Source organism: Xenopus laevis, chromosome 5S, assembly GCF_017654675.1.
Source record: "Xenopus laevis strain J_2021 chromosome 5S, Xenopus_laevis_v10.1, whole genome shotgun sequence".
Taxonomy (NCBI): Eukaryota; Metazoa; Chordata; class Amphibia; order Anura; family Pipidae; genus Xenopus; species Xenopus laevis.
The window spans coordinates 49106223-49121720 of NC_054380.1; the positions used below are offsets into that span (position 1 = coordinate 49106223).

At 43.2% G+C, this 15498-nt stretch overlaps 1 protein-coding gene and 1 pseudogene across 2 annotated transcripts in view; one reads left to right on the forward strand and one right to left on the reverse strand.

The window, feature by feature from the left end:
- Positions 1-2675: 2675 nt before the first annotated feature.
- Positions 2676-9009, reverse strand: LOC121394095 (annotated as a pseudogene).
- Positions 9010-13448: 4439 nt separating this feature from the next.
- Positions 13449-15498, forward strand: part of LOC108717885 (mitogen-activated protein kinase kinase kinase 5) — a 140244-nt gene continuing 138194 nt past the window's right edge. The window contains exon 1 of one of the 2 annotated variants that reach the window (XM_018265310.2): positions 13449-14105. In XM_018265310.2, coding sequence (XP_018120799.1) covers positions 13658-14105 — 448 coding nt within the window. In that variant the 5' untranslated portion in view covers positions 13449-13657. The remainder of the gene's footprint in view (positions 14106-15498) is intronic. The other variant, XM_041564516.1, reaches the window with a different exon arrangement.

The following is a 15498-nucleotide window of genomic DNA, read 5'->3' on the forward strand; positions in this document are numbered from 1 at the left end:
AAAATAACATAAACACAAAACAAATGTGGAAGTCCCCTTCCCTCCTTCCCTCATAGATGAACATAGTACCAACCAGTACATTTGTAATTTTGGGGGAGATTTTTTACAAAAATAGATGAGTAAAAGAGTTCTGGTCTTCAACAATACCACATACATTTACTAGAACACATGGCTGCCAAATTAGCAGTTCTACTGCACTTTCTCCATACCCAGTCACTGTACTTTCCGAAGAACAACAGTAAAGTCACATCATTTGAGCTCAACAAATACCTCTGTTTCTAAGGGTTCACTGTTAGTGGGCTGGGAACCTCCACTTGTGTCACCTTGGTCATATAATGGCTCTTTATTTTTAAATACCGGTCATATGGAAGTGTATAGTTTGCATTGTCATGGTAACAATTGCATAGAAAAAGAGTACTTGTGCAAAGAACATTTTGAAGCCTTGAGGAAGTCACTGAGACTAAATGCATTGGCAAGAGAGAAGCTGTGACGTCATCCAGGTGTGCCCAGTAGTGATGGGCGAATTTATTCACCAGGCGCGAATTTGCGGCAAATTTGCGTGATTCGCCACCAGCGAATAAATTTGCGAAACAGTCGCGAAAATTCGTCGGCATCAAAAACAATGTCTGTATTTTGGACTCCGGTGCATTTTTGCCCAAAAAAACAGACGCCGGCGTCGTTTTGCAAATTTTTCGCCGTTTCGCTAATTTCATGCGAAATTCGCAAATTTTTAGACGAAGCAAAATGGCGCAAATTGGCCCATCACTAGTGCCCAATCTAGAACGCTGCCACTTGGAACACCGGCTAACGAGGTCAATTTGGGGCAACTGGAGTCAAAAACAAAATGAAAACACAAAACAAATGTGAAAGCCCCATTCCCTCATAGATTAACATAGCACCAACGAGTACATTTGTCATTTTGGGGGAGATTTTTATAAAAAACAGAAGAGTAAAAGGGTCCCGGCTATCGAGATCAATTTGGGGCAACGGTATCTGAGCGACTAACTATAAATATTCGTAATCGTTGGTATGTGAGTGAAATTTTATGTGAATAATTATTTATTAAAAAGGTTTTAGACTATTTGAATTGCATCTTTTTTAGATCCAAAGGTGACACAATTGGGGAGATGGAGTTGTACAATACCTACTTAGTACTTGAGTATCCAATCTTAACCTCAGAGGTGTTGGGTACAAGTGTGGGTTTAAAGGGCAACTGAATCCTGTTGGAAAAAAGCACCATATTTCATTTGCAAGTGTGGCATCACGAAAGGGTATACTATAAGTACGAAATAATTACTACACTATATCATATTTTCTTTTGCTGTCTATCCCTGAGCTGTTTTAGCACTGGTCCATCTGTCCATCTTCAAATTTATTTTATTATATGATCAAGGTACAAAACAGTGTCCAATAAACTTTAAGGAGTTTGCTATGGATACATATAGGACATCAAACTTATGTTCTATGTTTCCAATGAAAGGTGTCTGAACCCTACAGATATGAGCTTGTTGTCCATTACATTTGCTTGCTTTCTCACCACAATTTCTGGCCCTTGGTTAGGAGGGAGTTATCCTGTCACACAGACATAAAAAGCTGTATAATAAAAGTCCTTTTCAAATTAAACATGAACCCAAATTCTTTTTTTATTAAAGCATTCATAACTGTTGTAAGCTCATTTGAAAATCTCAGCTGTCAATCAAATATTGCCTGCCCCTCCCCTATCCCTTAGGCATAGAGGCGGGGCAGGAAATTACTTTCACTTTTCATTCAGCAATTACTAGATGTCACTGCACTCCCCACATCCCCCCTCTCTCTTAACCATTTAATTGTGTAACCAGTGCATGGGGATGGACATCAGGTGCACTCTGTATTCTGGTGTACAAAAAAGATTTTGAGATGATGCAAGGCTTACCTTAATAACAGTGTCCACAAAATGGCTCCTGCTTGCTTGCTATAATTATGAATTCCCAGACCAAGGGAAACAAGATTCAAATAATTTATATAGTGTAATTAAATTTTATTTTGCTTGACAAATGTTATATAATAGGATTTGGAATATTTTTTTTGGGTGCCAGGTCCCCTTTAAATGATATCTTGCAATACCTTCCAGAATTCCTAGTAGCTGTGATTACTTAGTGGATTGTTCTTCTTGACCCTCTTGTCTTAAACTAAATCCTGGGGAAATGTTGGATTATCAATCCAAACTCAAGGGGTCACAAACGGCACCCAGAATCCAGAACCAAAGCTAGGCTCCCTGGTCACGGCTCTTGCAATCCACCTTTAACAGTCGCCTTTCACCTCGGGTGGAGTCCTCGGCTAATCGGATGCCACCAGGTCTTATTAAGAGAGGAGCAAAGTGAAGGTTCTGGACGAGCAATGGTGCACGATCGTTAGCAAGAATTAGGAAGGAAAGAGTAATCAAAAACGTTCTCCGCACTGCCTTGGCTGTATTGTCGAATGCATCAAATCCTCTTCCGGGTATACCACTATCCCGACATATACTGATAAATTTCAAAATGAGGAGAGCACTCAATGGTGGAAAGCACAGTTCTTGGAATAGACAAAGTGTAGTCAAACAGGCCGGGGTCGGGTCGGTGCAGGCATAGTTCAATCAGAGTCAGACATGCAAGGGTCAGAAACCAGGAGATCAATCAGAATGGTCAGGCAGGCACTCTTTAGTCCGTTTGCTCCAACGGGGAGCATAGGGCCTCAACGACACTCCTCCAATGAACTCGGTTCACATCGGTCTTCTTCAGCTGAGCCCATGTCCATCCGGCTACCTTCATTTCAGCCTCCATGCACCTCCTCCATGTCTGTCTTGGCCGGCCAACTTTTCTTTTCCCTTGTGGGTTCCACTCAAGGGCTTGCCTTGTGATGTTGTCAGAACTCTTTCTGAGGGTGTGGCCTATCCAGTCCCACTTTCTTCTTCTGATTTCTCGGTCGATGGGGATCTGTTTTGATCTTTTCCATAGGCTGATGTTGGAAGTTTTCTCTGGCCATCTGATGTGCAGGATGTGTCGTAGAAAGCGGTTGATGAAGGTTTGGAGCTTACTTGTGGTTGTCATGGTCAGTCTCCAGGTTTCCGAACCATAAAGCAAGACTGCTTTCACATTGGTGTTAAAAATACGAATTTTGGTTTGTTGTGAAAGGGCAGTGGAGTTCCAGATAGGACGTAAGGTGTTGAATGCATGCCTGGCTTTGTTGATGCGGCTCCTGATGTCCTCATCTGCTCCTCCATCCTTGCTTACTATGCTGCCCAGGTAGACAAACTTGTCCACGTCCTTATGTCAACTCCTTGCAGCTGGATTTGGTCTTGCTGCTGGTTGTTAATCCTCATGGTTTGTGTTTTGTTAGTGTTGATCTTGAGGCCAGTTTTTGCTGCTTCCTCTGATAGACGTGTGAGTTTCTGCTGTGCATCTTGTTGTCTGTGCGACAGGAGGCTGACATCATCTGCAAAGTCTAGGTCCTCCAAGATTTTAGTGAAGGACCAGCGGATTCCTGTGTTGGCATTTTGTGTAGAACTCTTCATAATCCAGTCTACTACCAGCAGGAAGATGGTTGGTGACAACATGCAGCCTTGTCTCACCCCCCCGTCCGCACTTCAAAAGGCTCTGTCATTTTTCCTTTATGCACAACCTGGCATGTGGAGTTGTTGTAAAGTTGTTTGCTAATGGAGATGAATTTTGGTGGTATCCCATAATGTGCCATAAGTTTCCAGACGACCTCTCTATCTACACTATCAAAGGCCTTCTCAAAGTCTACAAAGATTGTGTAAAGTGGAGACTGCCATTCCAGTGACTGTTCTATGATGATGCGCAATGTTGCAATGTGGTCCGTGCAAGATTTGTCCTGCCTGAAGCCTGCTTGCTCATCTCGCAGACGTTTGTCTAGAGCCTCCCTCAGTCTCAGCAGCATGATTTGTGTAAGTACCTTGCTAGGTACAGATAGGAGCATGATGCCTCGCCAGATGTTGCAGTTGGAGAGGTCGCCATTCTTGGGAAGTTTCACCAGATGCCCTTTCCTCCACTTTTTTGGCACGCTTTCCTGCTCCCAGACTTTCCGAAGCAGTGGGTATAGCATGTTCGTGGTTGTTATGACATCCGCTTTTAGGGCTTCAGGTGGGATACCATCTGGACCTTCTGCCTTCAGGCAGGCACGGGTCAGGATTATGGAGTTCGGAATAGTCAGACAGCAGGCAAGGGTCAAGATCACAGATTACAGAATAGTCAGGCAGGCAGGAGTCAAAACAGGAATCAGATTCAGAATAAAGCAACCAGGAAACTAACTAGTAGAACCAAAGAATGGGCAATGAGAAAATATACAAGGTCCCTTTAAATACCTTTAAATCTCGCACCATTGAGTGATGACACCATTACGCCGGCGTTGTTTTGCACATATACCCAGGAAGTACGCTCTGCTATCATAGAGCAACTGGCAATCAACAGAGAAGAATCAACCACTAGACCACCAGGGTGAGTCCTGACATTACCCCCCCCTCGAGGAGGGGCCACTGGACCCCCAGGCTTGTCAGGAAACCTAAGGTGGAATTGTTTTCTAAGACAGTCAGCACTAATATCACACACAGGAACCCAGGAATTCTCCTCAGGGCCGTAACCCTTCCAGTGTACCAAGTACTGTAACTTACTGTCACGAACGCCACCCGGAGCAGTTCCAGGAGCTCCGGGCGGCGCGTCTGTTCCTTCCGGCGTCGATCCCAAAATGGCGGCGCCCATGGCCGCCACGTGGGTAGCGGCGCCGGCGCAAACACGCCTGCGCAGCGACGCCGGCGTCAGCACATCGGTGACGTCACTATGGCGCCAAATTCAAACATAAAAACGCTACCAAGACGCCAGAAGGTCGCCCAAGTATAGGAATCATTTCCTGTGTGTATCCTGGGTTCCCTGACATTTTGCTATTGCTTTAATCTTGTTCCTGATTATTATCCTGACCCTTTGCTTGGACTTTGGACTTTGCTGTTATCTGCCTGCCCGTGAAACTCTTGCCTGGATTCTGACTACTCCTTTGTTTAACCCTTTGGACACCGCGATCTTGCTCCCTCAAGAGGGCTTCCTCCTCGATCCTGACTACCTCCCTGGAGGGAGCTCCCGGCTCCCTGACACTTACCCCACACAAGGCGTGAGTCAAGGAGTTTCTGGACTAAAAATTCAGGCTGACCTTTTACAATCAATGGAGGAGGGAAGGATTGTTGACGAAACTGCATGGCTGGTTTAAAGAGAAACATGAAATGAGTTAGAGATCTTAAAATTATTAGGTAGTTTGAGACAAACAGAGGAAGGATTAATAATTTCCACAATAGGATACAGACCAATAAATTTAGGGCCCAATTTGAGAGAAGGGACCTTAAGTTTAATATTTTTTGTGGACAACCAAACTGGGTCTCCTACCTGATATTTGGGTGCCTGCCTACGAGACCTATCGGCTGCTTAGAGCAGCCGTAGCTGCTGAAATGGAATCATGTACCCTAGACCATATCTTGGCAAACTATTTAACAGAGGAATTAACAGAAGGTACAGGGGATAAAGAACCACAATAATAAAAAGCCTTTGGATGCAAACCATTAACAATAAAAAACTCAGCCCATGAGGATTGATTGTCAGCAACATAGCATCTTAAAAATTGTTCAAGAGACTGATTAGCCCTTTCCGTTTGCCCATTGGTTTGAGGATGGTATGCAGTGGAAAAAGACAAATTGATCCCCACCAAAGAGCAGAAGGGTCGCCAGAATTTAGAAACGAATTCTACTCCCCTGTCAGATACAATAATTATCGAAAAACCATATAGTTTAAAAATGTTAGAGATGAACAATTCAGCCAAGGTTTTAACAGAAGGGAGGTGTGGAAGAGAAATAAAATGACTCATCTTGCTGAATCTATCCACCACTACCCAATTTACTGTCTTCCCTTGAGATTGAGGAAGGTCAACTATGAAATCCAGTGACAGATGGGACCAGGGTCTATCAGGAACAGGCAATGGCCTTAGCAATCCCTGTGACAGGTTTCTAGAGGATTTTGACTTTTGACAGACAGGAAAATAATTAACACATTTTTGGACATCTTGTTTGAATGAAGGCCACCACACATTACGAGACAATAAAGTAGAAGTTTTAGAAATACCAGGATGTCCCACCATTTTAGAGTTGTGAGCCTCACTAAGAACCTGTTCCCTTAGATCTTCAGGCACAAATAGCTTCCCAGGAGGAGTCTACAGGAGCAAAAATCTACACCTGAGATGTAGCAAGATCTGATCCTAAAACTGACACAATCATCACTCTAAAGGTTCAGACATGCTTGACTCAAAGCTCCTAGAGAGTGCGTCTGCTTTAATATCTTTAGACCCAGGCCTGTACATTAGTGAAAAATTAAATTTACTAAATAATAAAGCCCATCTGGCCTGTCTCAGATTCAACCGCTTTGTGGATTCAATATACAAAAGATTCTTCAGTATAGACTGTGACAGCGTGTTTAGCCCCCTCCAACAAGTGTCTCCATTCCTCAAAGGCCCATTTAATAGCCAAAAGTTCTCTATTACCAATGTCATAATTGGCTTCATCAGAAGAGAATTTCCTGGAAAAAAAGCAGAAGGATGAACCTTATTAGTAATTGGATGCCTTTGGGAAAGAACTGCCCCTGCCCCAACTTCTGAGGCATCTACTTCCACCATAAAGCATAGGGTGGTGTCAGGATGATGAAGAATAGGGGCAGACACAGACTTCTTAAGAAATTCGAAGGTTTGGATAGCCTTAGGAGGCCACACACTAGGATCAGCACCCTTCTTGGTTAGATCCATAATAGGAGAAATAATTAAAGAATTTTTTTTAATGAACTGACAATAATAGTTCGCAAAACCGTAAAACCTTTGGGTTGCGCATAAAGAGATGGGTTGAGCCTCGTCCAATACGGCTTTAACCTTCCCGGGATCTATCTCCTGCCCCTTACCAGAAATGTTAAACCCCAAAAACTGTACAGAGGAAACTCAAAGGTGCATTTCTCTAATTTAACAAACACATTATTTCTCCTTAGCCTTAGTAGAACCTCCCGAACATGTTGCTGATGGTCGCCCAGGTTAGAAGAAAAAATTGAAAATATCGTCAAGATACACCACTACATATAACTTGAGTAAATCCCGGAAAATGTCATTGACAAATTCCTGGAACACAGCGGGGGCATTGCAAAGGCCAAACGGCATGACCAAATACTCACGGTGATCCAAGAAATCATTGGCACTCAAGGAAAAAAGCATTGCCTTGAGTGCCAGTGTTTTCTTGGATCGTTTGTTGTGGAGGGTGCTGATCCCTCCAACACTGTGCACCAGGTGCTGAACTTTTGAAGGCCAGGGTGTGCGAGTGGGCTACACTACTCAGCAAATACTCATAGTGGCCATCTCTGGTGTTAAAGGCCGTTTTCCACTCATCCCCTTTCCTAATACGAATGAGGTTGTATGCACCACTAAGATCAAGTTTAGTATAGATAGTAGCGTTCTTGACTTGATCAAACAGCTCAGAAATTAGTGGAAGGGGATAGCGTTTTTTTACAGTTATCTTATTAAGGCCTCGATAATCAATATATGGGTGAAGGCCCCCATCCTTCTTACCCATAAAAAAGAAACCAGCCACAGCAGGGGAATTTGAAGGCCTAATAAATCCTCCTCTAGTGTTTCAGCTGCTTTTTTGGAAAACACATCAACCTTCTAAGGATGTAACTGCCACTATCTGAGGAAAGTTTAGACAAGAGCCTTTACACTTAAGACCCCACTAAATAATCTCCTCAGTTACCCAATCTATGTGGGGATTGTGTACCTGTAACCATGGTAACCCCAAAATAAGAGGAGAAGAAGAATCAAAATCCAAGAGGAAAATTGGGGAGAGGAAACTTCTCGACCACAATACATACTTAGGGGTATATTTATCAAAAAGTGAAGTTAATAGTGAAGTTCCGCCACTAGAGTGAGATTCCGCCACTCTCCATTCATTTCTATGGGATTTTTATAGGCGTATTTATCAATGGGTGAACTTTCACTTCACCCATTGATAAATGCGCCATTCAAAATCCCATACAAAATGAATTGAGAGCTGTGTCACTCTAGTGGCGGAACTTCACTCTTTGATAAATTTACCCCATAGACCATGAGACCGCCTGCGAGCCTTTTCCTCAGAGGATAAATGAGTAATGCCTAATTGCATGGGTTCCTCCTGAGGCAAAGTCACTGAGGGGTTAGAAGGCTTATCACTAGTATACCCAGTAAAAAAAGAAGTACCCTTTTCAGCCCTTCTCTCCCTTTGTCTCCTATCAACCTGGATGGCTAAACACATTAGATCATCCAGAGTAGCGGATAGAGGGTAATTTACCAGGCTGTCTTTAACAGCTTCAGAAAGCCCCAACTGGAATTGGCTACGATGAGCCATGTCATTCCAACCTGTCTCCACAGACCACCGGCGGAACTCCTCTACGGGCCTTTTTCCCTGGTGTAATCTACGAATTGCGGTATTGTCTGAAGAAGTGCGATCCAGGTCATCATAAAGTATTGCCATACAATTAAAGAAGGTTTCAAGGGAAAAACAGGCAGGATCAGAGGGGGGTAACCTTAACTCCCATATTTGTGGGTCGCCTTGTAATAGGGTCATTACAAACCTCACTTTTTCCTCTCCGGTAGCAAAGGAGTGAGGGAAAAAGCTAAGATATAATTTGTATGCCCCCTGAAAAATATAGAATTTAGTCCTATCCCCACTAAATTTGTCAGGGAAGGAAATTTTAGGTTCATGGGGACTACTTCTGATAACCGAAGCTGTTGGGGTGGATGAACTCACGGAAGCTGCCCCAGAAGATTGGACTGTCGGCCGGCTGCCAGCATTGCTTCCATCCTGAGGGAAAGGTTGTGCAGCCCTTGGACCAAGTAATCTTGCTTCCGCTCTTGTTCCTCTAAGCGCTGTAAAGGGGTGGTGAGAAGTCCTTCAGTGGTAGGAGTAGCGGCAGCATGGCCTTTTGTGTCCATCTTTGGCCCGTTGTACTGTCATGAATGGAACCCAGAATCCAGAACTAAAGCTAGGTTCCCTGGTCACGGCTCTTGTTTCCGCCTTTAACAGCTGCCTTTCACCTGGGGTGGAGCCCTCGGCTAATCGGATGCTGCCTGGTCTTATTAAGAGAGGAGCAAAGCGAAGGTTCTGGATGAGCAATGGGGCACGATCTTTAGCGAGAATTAGGACGGAAAGCACAGTTCATGGAATAGACAAAGCGTAGTCAAACAGGCTACGGGTCGGGTCGGTGCAGGAAGAGTTCAATCAGAGTCAGACAGGCAAGGGTCAGAAACCAAGAGATCAATCAGAATGGTCAGACAGGCATGGGTCAGGATTACGGAGTTCGGAATAGTCAGGCATGAGTCAAAACAGGAATCAGATTCAGAATAAAGCACCCAGGAAACTAACTAGTAGAATCAAACATAGGGCAATGAGAAAATATACAAGTTTATAATATATAATATACTCTTTAAATACCTTTGAATCTCATGGCATTGCTAGATAACGTCATCACGCCAGCGTCGTTTTGCGCATATACCCAGGAAGTGTGCGCTGCGCGCACCATAGAGCAACCGGTAATCAACAGAGAAGGATTAATGCAGCGGGCGTCCCCGCCGGCCTACTAGACCACCAGGGTGAGTCCTGACACAAGGAGGTACATTCTGAATGTACCTAATTCATCTTTCTTTAAAGCGCTTTGGTTAATTTCACAGTGAATATTACATTATAGGTAGCTAAATTTTATAAATTATTTAATTCTAGAAAATATGGCCTCATTGCCTGTTACTTCCATCTTGAGAAGACATTTCTATTTTTCATCCCTTGAGCAGTTACGTGTGCTGAAGTTACTTCCTTCCAATATCTTAAAGGCACAAGTATGTCAAAAGGGGAAAGCTTTAACATGGATGTAGTGGTAAAATAAGTTTTTCCAGTGTATCTTCGGGAGGCTGCCGTCAAACCTATTAACTGTTGCTAGGTGGCAATCCTATCCCTAGAACAAATGTTATTTGCAGGTCATAGATTCCTGCAAACACTTCTTTACTTGACTTTGCTTCTCTACACCTGAATTTGTAGGCTCCATATAGCTGCATTAACAGCCATAGCTTCCATCTGAGTGCAGGTACACAGAGCTTATACGGTGCTGCAGAGAAGAGCAGATCTGCTTCTCTCTGTCGGCCTACAAAACGCAGGCAGAGAGAGGTAGAGTAAAAGCCCTTTATGACTAGGACCTTATTCTTAAGAGTAAATGTTGCCACTGCAACTGAAAGTTCAGTTTTTCTGTTCACTTAACACTTTCAGAATTGTTAATTGAATGTATTTAGAAAGTTTCTTATTTCAGTATGATTAATTAGATATTAAATTTTAATTTTAGGTTGTGACTGTTAACCATAGAAATATTTATTGCAAAAACTATGTGCATTTTTTATGTAAGTGGAACAAATTAATGATTGAATTAGTTTTAATGTGAAGCTGATGAGAGAACATTGGAGAAGCATGGGATTTGAGCCTTGGGACTGGGTTTGACAATAAATGAAAGTTGTTGAGAAGAGCTGCCAGGCGCTAGTGCTAGAGTTAAAAATTACCTTTCTCCAGTCTGTATAATTGTGGTGGTACCAAGCATCTCCATAGGAGCCAGCAGAATGTTGTTCAGGTTGGCATAAAGGGGAGTACATTCAAGTAAGGGAATCCAGACATGAAACCCTGAGGGCTTCCCCCCCTGAACTGCCCCGCCCATTTGCAACCACAAGGGAGAATACAAAGTATGAGGTGGTTGCAGCATGGGGGGACTTCATAACTGGGGTCGGGAGCCCTGAGATGGACTCCAGTCCGATGGTGGCTGTTGGACCATGTGAAATAGTAAGCAAGATGTAAAGTTGACAGCTGAGATTTTTCTGTGTGCATGCACCCCCCAGAATATAGTTTTTGTATAGAAATTATTTTATATAGGAAAATAAATACAATCATATTAGTTGGCTCTGTCGACTTCACATAAAATAGAGGTGTGAGACAGCAACATCCAGCTAGATAAATAGAACTGACATTTTCATCATTGCTTTGCTACATACTGTTAATTTCTATTGACAGAGGATGAGTCACAGTACATAGAAGTTGCTTTTGTGGAGGAGAAGTGCATCACCCATTGGCATTGGAGGGACCTGATGCTACAGATCGTGACTCAGCACAAACAAGAGTGTTGCTTGCATTGGTCCCTTGGGTGTGAGAGCAACTGTTGCTTCTCTCTTTCCTCTGGTTACTTGGGTTTCTAGACACAGATCCTGGGTGGCTGCAGGTTCTTGTATCAAGTGAGCCAACAGGCAATACATTCCTTGTGTAGGTACCACAGCGGGAAATCTTCTGAATATCTAAATATGTGGCATGCTGTATCTGACACCTGTGCTGAAACTAACCACTGAAATGTCTATTGAGTCTTGCCAAATCGATAAATACACCATTACATCTGTATCTTGTTCAGGAGAAATTTATAACTTGCAAAGTGTTTAAATAACTGGAGGCCGGGTGTGGGGGGGGGGCAAATTTAGCTAGCTGAAATGTCTGCAGACCCAAAGAATTTATAGGCAGGAATGCTATATACAACATTTTAAATTTTAAAAGTGTGACACCTAATCCTGTTGCATAGGGGTGCCTTTTCTGGAAAAAATTACAGGCCTACCTATATGTTTATTTTTCTGCCCTATATTTCATAGGCATTTTTGTTGGTTAGGTTGCAAAATACTGGCCAGGTGACAACCCTACCGATGTAACCTAGAAACCCATTCTCTTGTGATTGTGCCAAGTATTTCCATAGAAACCAAAAGCATGTTGCTCAGGTTGGCATAAAGGGGATTACATTCAAATATTAGTGTTTGGTTTTACTGCTACTACTACTACTACTAATTACTACAGTATCCATTTTTCATGCTCCCTTCCCAGTCTAAAATCTCGGTGTTTGGCTCTTTTTCTCTCCATGAGTAAAGGAATGCATATGGCTGAATCCTGATCCCTTCTTATTACATTCACCAACCTCTTTCATTCTTCTTCCATTCTGCTCCCTGCTCACTCCACCAACCTTCCACTGTCCTGCTCCCTTCCTCTAGCCAGTGACATACCTTACCCCAGGGCCAGAACTAGGGCTAGGTAGAGTAGACACGTACCTAGGAAGCAAATCTGGGGGGCGCCAGGCATGTACCTTCCTTGCCTTCTAACACTAGTCTGGTCCCCTCTCTCCTCTCTGCCCGACTGTCCGCCAGTGCTTAGATTCGTGCCTGTGCATCTGTACGTGTATGTATGCGCGGCGCGCCCAGTCGGCACCACGACCGGCCAGGTTGCCCTGGGCGCCTGGCCAGCCTGTCCCGGCTCTGCCTTACCCATGTAGATTGTAAGCTCTATGGGGCAGGGACCTCTATCCTCTTGTCTCTTTGACACCAAGCTCTTAATCTTTATTGTAACTGTACTTTGGATTTATTTGTAATTATTATTGCTATTTGTATTTATTTTTAATTATTGTTGCTTGTTCTAGTAATGTATTGTTCTGCTGTACAGTTCTGCATACATAATAGTGCTATATAAATAAAAATATAAATACATACACACTTCATCGACCTGTACCCTACTCCCTCCACTAGGGCTGCCACCTTTTCTGGAAAAAAAATACCGGCCTTCCTTATTTATTTATTTTTTTCATATTAATAACATTGGGATCAACCATCATTTTTACCAGTCAGGTGGCAACCCTACCCTCCACCCACCTCCCTGATTCGTCCATGCTGCACCTGCTTCCTACTATACATGCTCCTCATGACCTGCTCTGTGCTCCCTAGGGATCGTGAGTGAACAAATATACTATTAAGTTTCTAACTATAACTTATTTTATGCAATTTTTTAACCTATAACTTTTATTTTGAGTACTGTATGGGAAATTAATTTGAGTGTATAAAATAAGTTACAGTTAATAACAGTATCCCTATTAAAAGATCTGTTCACTAGCAGCACTGGAAGACCATTCCATTGTATTTAGAGATTGCTTTATTATATAGATTTGTGTCAATGTTTATATTTTGATTAACCGAAGTTAAATATGATGATACAAACTCAATGATTGTGTATCTTTAACAGCTGCAATACAAGAGCTTTGGGGATTAGGTTGCAGGGGGAGAATGTGATAGGCCAGAGGAATCAGAGAGCAAGTAGAATGCTGCTGAATAAAGTAATCATGGAGGAGGAAGGAGGGCGCAGAAGGCAGAAAGGAGAAGGTGTGCTGCAGCACATAACAAATGCTCCTGAAGGGAGCAGGTAAAATGCTGCAGCATGGAGTAATCAGGTAGTAGGACGAAGAGTGGTGGGTGGAGGGGGGAAGGAGCAGGAGGTGGGGGAAGGAGCAGGAGGTGGGGGAAGGAGCAGGAGGTGGGGGGAGGAAGCAGGAAGGAGGGAGGTGGGCGGAGGGAGTAGGGAGCAGGACAGAGAAAGTATGCTGCAGCCCGGAACAATCACTTACACACAGATTAACTAAGGGAGGCACTAAAGAAAATACTTAATAAAACAAAGATTTTAGACTGGGGAAGGAGCAGGACGCACTGTCATTTTGCACACAAATGTCCTAAGATGGACACTGAACATTGAAACCAAGTAATGAGTGACAGCAGTGAAGGAATCATTTTCTCTGTACCCTGTTCACCACTGCCTGGATCCAGCTGCTGTGTTTACGAAGATACGGGAGGGCTTACACAACGGGGAAATGCCGCCATAGGCGGTGGAACCAAGATGCCTGAAGCTGGTAGCTTCTGGCGTGAAGATTATCTCCATGTTGCAACGGTTGGCACTGGCTGTAATAATTCTGCCCTCCCCTGTGGAAAGTGGTTCAACCCGGCTCCTACAACCGGTGGAGGTATCAACATTCGCAGGATTACTGTCGTTTATGTTATCAATGAAGTGAGCCCAGAGTTGCATGCTTGTGAGACTGCTGCATTAAACACTTTACAAGAGGCGTGCGACAACCAGGGAGCATTGCTTGAGACCTTGCATTTTGGCAAACTGGACTTTGGGGAGACATCTGTGCTGGACACTTTCTACAATGCAGGTAATAGCAGGGTCTGACTGGCTTGTTTCCTCCCTCACTTCCAAAACATACAGGCAGGTTAACTGGTTTCTTTATAAAATTGCTCCTTCTTTACAACCCTAGATTGCATGCTCCAGTGGAAATGACGTATAATCTCTGTAGAATGTGTCAGTGCTATAGAAATACAGGAAATATTATTTTTAAAGGCTGATCCATGGGTTCTTTCAGTAACTAACTACCCTCTTCCAGGCCTGGGTGCAGGATGTGCACTGGGCCCCCCTCCAGACGCACGGTTTCCTTACCACGTTTGCTGTGGTACAGTGTCCGGCAGTCCCCGAGGGGGAGCGGGCCCTGGTGGGTTTGCACCCCCTGCTCTCCCAGTAGTTACGCCACTGGGTTCCTAGACCTGGAGCAAATGCTACTGTAATTATTTACTTTGTTGATATGTAATATACTCTAGTAGCACTCACTGAACATAAGGCACCTGGTGATTGCCTGCATCATATTATACAATGAAAACAGTACCTCAATATACCTCAAGCACAGTAAGCAGTAAGTAGTGTGCACTTGAAACCTGAGAATATTGCATGTTATATGCATTTGCTAGAATATCCAGATTGCTACACTGATTGTTGCACATTATATGGTAAGATGCAGTGGTTACTGTCAAAACCAGAACATTATAGATTGATTGATTGACTGACTGATGGTTATAAAACATATAGGCTATTAAAAGTGACGTCTGGGTTCCAAGACCTGTATAGTGTCAAATAAACTCCTCTGTAATATCTATTTCTGAATAAGAGGGGTACATTATTCTGCTCCAAACAGTAGTAAACATCTGTAGAAGGGAAGACCACTTCCTTGAGGCAAAGCCCTTTTTAAATGTTAATGATAAAATGCATTTACATTATGCACACATATACAGCTTATTTGTTGCATTTAAGTATGTGTATAACTCATATACGTATACAGCTGTTGCATTTGAGCAAATGTGTTCCTCATATACTTTACAGCATGGGTGTTGCATTTAAAGGGCACATATCAAGGGTGCTGGAGGCTTCCTCCTGTTTATGGGTGGCTTAATGTTTTGGAGGGGGCAATTTTTAGAAAAAATGCTTGCTTCCTCCAACTGGAATGTGGATTATATTAGCCTGCACCTCCTGTGGGGATACCATTTTTTGATGATAGACTTACTTTAATCAAATGTATGACTCACATATGCAGCTTGGTTTTTGTATTAAACCAATGTAGCAGTCATACTAAAACGTCTTTAATTTAGTCAAGTTAGTATATAATAAATACATGCAGCCTGGCTGTTGCATTCAGGCAATTACACAAAACTTGGCAGATACATTTTAGCCATCATTACAAACACTGCATCACTACTGTATGTAGAATTCATACATTCACC